At 34.7% G+C, this 4730-nt stretch overlaps 1 protein-coding gene across 4 annotated transcripts in view; it reads left to right on the top strand.

Moving 5' to 3' along the window:
• Window positions 1–4730, top strand: part of Knl1 (kinetochore scaffold 1) — a 57353-nt gene that overhangs the window by 14894 nt on the left and 37729 nt on the right. For all 4 annotated transcript variants that reach the window (XR_013438828.1, XM_078049801.1, XM_078049800.1 and 1 more), the window contains exons 6-7: window positions 3272–3324; window positions 4216–4249. Coding sequence is in view for 3 of the 4 variants with exons in the window: in XM_078049801.1 (XP_077905927.1) it covers window positions 3272–3324; window positions 4216–4249 (87 nt within the window). In the remaining variant the exon portion in view is untranslated. The remainder of the gene's footprint in view (window positions 1–3271; window positions 3325–4215; window positions 4250–4730) is intronic.

Below are 4730 nucleotides of genomic sequence, written 5' to 3'. Positions count from 1 at the left end.
ACCAAGTTGTTACCTGACTTTCCAAGAAATCAGGAGAGGCAGAAAGTCCAGTTTCCCAATCAGGCCAGTTTCAGTCAGCATAATGATGAAATTCTTTCTGCTTTTATCCTTACCCCGTCCCCAAAATAATTTGAAGTAGTCTGATATTAACTAAGCAGTTATATTTCTGTGTTTGTCTTCCTATCTTAGCCTTGTTATAAGGAAAGTAATTTTGAAATAACTGATCCACTTTTTGTTCTTTGTTTCTGCTTTCTGCAGCCCCTTTCTCTCTACTCTGCCCTTTGGAATACTTATTCTATTTTATGAAATGAAATGTTGCCTGATTATAGAATTGCGAATAAAGCTAATTAAGATTTTTAAATTTGGGCTGGGGATATAGCTCAGTTGGTAGGGTGCTTGCCTCATATGCACAAGGCTCTGGGTTCAATCCCCAGCACCATAAAAAAAAAAAAATCTTTAAATTTGCCATATTTTTTGATAAATTGTTTATGTTGATGATGTTGTTTAATATCACATAAACCACTGAAATGAGCTCAATGACAAGGTAATGATTATTATTATTATTTTGTGTACTGCAGAGTGTACCCAGGAGTGTTTAACCACTGAGAAAAATCCCCAGCCTTTTTTTGTATTTTATTTAGAGACAGGGTCTCACTGAGTTGCTTTAGGACCTTGCTTAGTTGCTGAGGCTGGCTTTGAACTTGCAATCCTCCTGTCTCAGCCTCCCAAGCCACTGGGAATATGAGTGCTCCACCATGCCTAGAAAGATAATTATTTCTATGAAAATTATATTGAATGTCCAGGGAAATTTTGGTAAAGGTGGATTTATTTTTAAAAATACTTTTGGGTTGGAAGTTAGCTCAGGATAGAGCACTTGCCTAGCACCTACAAGGCCCTGGTTTCAATCCCTAGTACTGGGGGTGAAAAAGATTTCAAATTTGGCATGAATGAGACAACTGAAAAGATAAGGAAGCAATTGATGAAGATAATGTAGAAGAATTTTGTGTTTTCATTATTTTGCAAATTTCTTTCAGTGTATATTCCACCTTATTAATGTACTAAATCTGCATTGTTAGATCTATAGTCAGATGTCAGGTTGATATAAGACATATAAATTAAAATTCATTTATATGTCTTGAACAAAAATTGTATCAAATACAGCTTTGTAAATATGAGCTCAGATGTTGAAGTCATATTTGGGCTTGCATTTTGGGTCTTCCACCTAACAGTTATATGGCTTTAGGAGCTGCTTAAACTTTATGATTTTTAGTATCTACATCTGTAAAATAAAGTGGTAATCCTTATAAACATTAAAAATGCATATGAAGGGCAGGAGATATAGCTCGGTGGTAGAGTGCCTGCTGAACATGCATGAGGTCCTGGACTCAGTCCCCAATACTGCAAAAAGAAAAAAGCATGTAGAGCTGGAGATGTAGCTCAGTAGCAGAGTGTTTGCCTAGCATGTGTAAAGCCTTAACTAGGTTCAGTTCCTGGTACCATAAAAATAATAACAACAACAAAAAATGCTTATAAAGAACGTGGTGGCACACGCCTATAATCCCAGCGGCTCAGGAGGCTGAGGCAGGTGGATCATGAGCTCAAAGCTAGCCTTAGCAAAAGTGAGGTGCTAAGCAGCTCATTTTGACCCTGTCTCTAAATAAAATATAAAATAGGTCTAGGGCTGTGGCTTAGGGGTTGAATGTTCCTGAGTTTAATCCCTGGTACCTGTGAGAAGACAAACAAACAAAAAAAACATAACACAGTGCCTGACAAAGTCTGTATCCAACCTGTGTATTGCATTTATTTTTAATATTTTTGTTGTTATTGTTGTAGATGGACACATTTTATATTTATTTTTATGTGGTGTTGAGGATTGAACCTAATGCCTCACACATGCTAGGCAAGCACTCTATCCCTGAGCTACAACTCTAGCCCCTGTGCATTGCATTTTTCTAATTGAAATAAAATTATATTTCTAATTAAGAATAGCTTCTGGACTCGGGATATAGCTCAATTGGTAGAGTGCTTACCTCACACACACAAAACCCTGATTTCAATTCCCAGCACCTCCGAAGAAAAAAAAAAAGAATAGTTTAATGAACAATATTTTATATTAGCGGAATTAGCATTAGAATGGACTGGCCAGCTTCTATCAGACAGATATCAAACGTTCCATGAAGGTCATTCTTAATTATGCCAATGTAAAGGTATCCCTTCTTCCTGAGTCTATGCTTTCTTATTAGAACTGTTAACAAAATTCAGCTAAATAATGTTTATAATCATTGTTCTTACTCTCTACCTATGATGGAAGTTATTTGGGGCCAAGGATTAGATCATGTGTTGTATCCCAGACTGTAGTATAGTGCCAGGCACGTAGAGAATACTTATTAAATGTTTGTTAAATAAAATGAGTATTTTAGGTTACTGAGAGGGATCAAATAATGATTAGGTGAGAGTTCATTTTTAAAAAACCATAATTTTGCCATATAGTGCTATATGCCTATTATCTCAACAGCTCAGGAGGCTGAGGCTGGAGGATTGCAAGTTAAAATCCAGCCTTAGCAATTTAGTTAACCCCAACCAGCTTAGTGAGACCTTGACTCAATAAAAATAAAGGACCTGGGGTTATAGCTCAATGGTAGAGCCTTTGCTTGGCACACGTGAGACACTGGGTAAGATTCTCAGCATCACATAAAAAAATAAATAAAGATATTATGTCCATCTTAAAAAAAAAAAAAAAAAAACCTTTTTGGAAAAGGGCTGGGGTTGTAGCTCAGTAGTTAAGTACCCCTGGGTTCAAGTCCTAGTACACACACACAAAAGCATGATTTAATGCTAATTTTTTTTAAAAATTAGCATTAAAAGCTAATTTTTTTAATATTTATTTTTTAGTTGGACACAATATCTTTATTTTATTTATTTTTATATGGTGCTGAGGATCGAACCCAGGTCCTCACACATGCTAGGCAAGCTCTCTACCACTTAGCCACAACCCCAGCCCTCGTAAGCTAATTTTGGCATTTGAAATATTAATAGTATATGGTATAGCAAAGAGAAGTCCAAATCAAAGTATTCTTTATCTTTTTTTCAAAGTATTGTTTTTGGGGTGGGTGTATAGCTGTGTGGTAAAATGCTTTTCTACCATTTGTAAAGCCCTGGATCAGTCACAAAAAATATTATCTTTACCTATCTCAAAACAAACTATAAATGAACACCAATAGATTCTAATTAAAAATCAAAGATTTTTAGTAATTTTTATTTTCTCTTCTAGGGTCTTCCAAACAGTGTCTCATATGAAAACAGTGAGAAAGTCAGAAATTATAGGTAAATATATTGTTGCAGTCTCTGCTAATCTGTTTTCTTTAAAATTTTACTGTGACTATCTAACCAGATAATCAATATAATATATTGTCTTATTGTTTAAAAAATACAGCTCAAATCTGGGAATGGTGGCACTCACCTATAATTCCAGTTGTGAAACTGAAACAGAAGGATTCGGAGTTCACAGTAAAGCTCAGGGAATGTAGCAATACTTTATATTAGCAATACTTTATACTCTGCCTCAAAAAAAACCAAACAAAACAAAGTATAGGGCTGGGGTTGTGGCTCAGTGATAGAACACTTACCTAGCAGGTGTGAGGCCCTAGGTTCAATCCTCAGCACCACATATAAATAAACAAAATAAACATTAAAAAAAAATTGTGGGCTGGGGATGTGGCTTAAGCGGTAGTGTGATCTCCTGGCATGCTTGTGGCCCAGATTCGATCCTCAGCACCACATACAAACAAAGATGTTGTGTCCGTCGAAAACTAAAAAATAAATATTAAAAAAATATTTTCTCTCTCTCTCTCTCTCTCTCTCTCTCTCTCTCTCTCTCTCTCTCTCTCTGTAAAAAAAAAATTGTACTTTGAGTCATAGGACAGAATGAAGGGTAGATAGTAACTTCTTTTTAAATTATTGTTAATATCCTTATGTAAGCTGGGCTTGGTGGTGCACGAAGGCTGAGGCAGGAGGATCGAAAATTCAAAGCCAGCCTCAGCTACTTAGTGAGGCCCCGAGCCACTCAGCAAGACCCTGTCTCTAAATAAAATATATGTTGTTTGGTGGTTAAATGCCCCTTGGTTCAAGTCCTGATACCAAAAAAAATACTTATGTAAGTTTTCTAATGTTTTATCATATATCCTTGGACAACTTTAATTTTTATTTTATTTTTAGAAACAGAAGCAGGAGAAAATGTTCTATGTATTCAGTAAGTAAGACATTTATGATTACATTTAAAAAGTTGTTTTTTTCTATTAAATGAAGTCCCTTAATATTCTTTTGCTTTTTATTTTTTATCCCTTTTGTGGAATACTTAAGGTTAATTAAAAAATAAAATACTTTGCAGAGTTTAATATATGCATTGCTGTATCTGATAAAGATGTTTGTTGTAACAACTTAGTTTTAATATATTATGAAACACTATACTTTTATATATATATAAACCCTTAATTTAATTAGCTAGTATAAACATTAAATAATAAGTCTTAGATTTTTTTTCATTAAATTAGTCTTTCTTGTTGTGGTAGGAATACAAGTTGAGTATGTGTTGTCCAAAATGCTTGGAGCCATAAGTATTTCAGATTTGGGGATATTTGCATAAGAGATTGCTGGTTGAGTATCCGCAATCTGAAAATCTGAAATGCTCCAAAATTTAATTTGGCACAAATGAAAAGATGCTTATTTACTTA

Source organism: Ictidomys tridecemlineatus, chromosome 5 (assembly GCF_052094955.1).
Source record: "Ictidomys tridecemlineatus isolate mIctTri1 chromosome 5, mIctTri1.hap1, whole genome shotgun sequence".
NCBI lineage: Eukaryota > Metazoa > Chordata > Mammalia > Rodentia > Sciuridae > Ictidomys > Ictidomys tridecemlineatus.
This window is presented reverse-complemented; position numbering and strand designations above follow the sequence as displayed.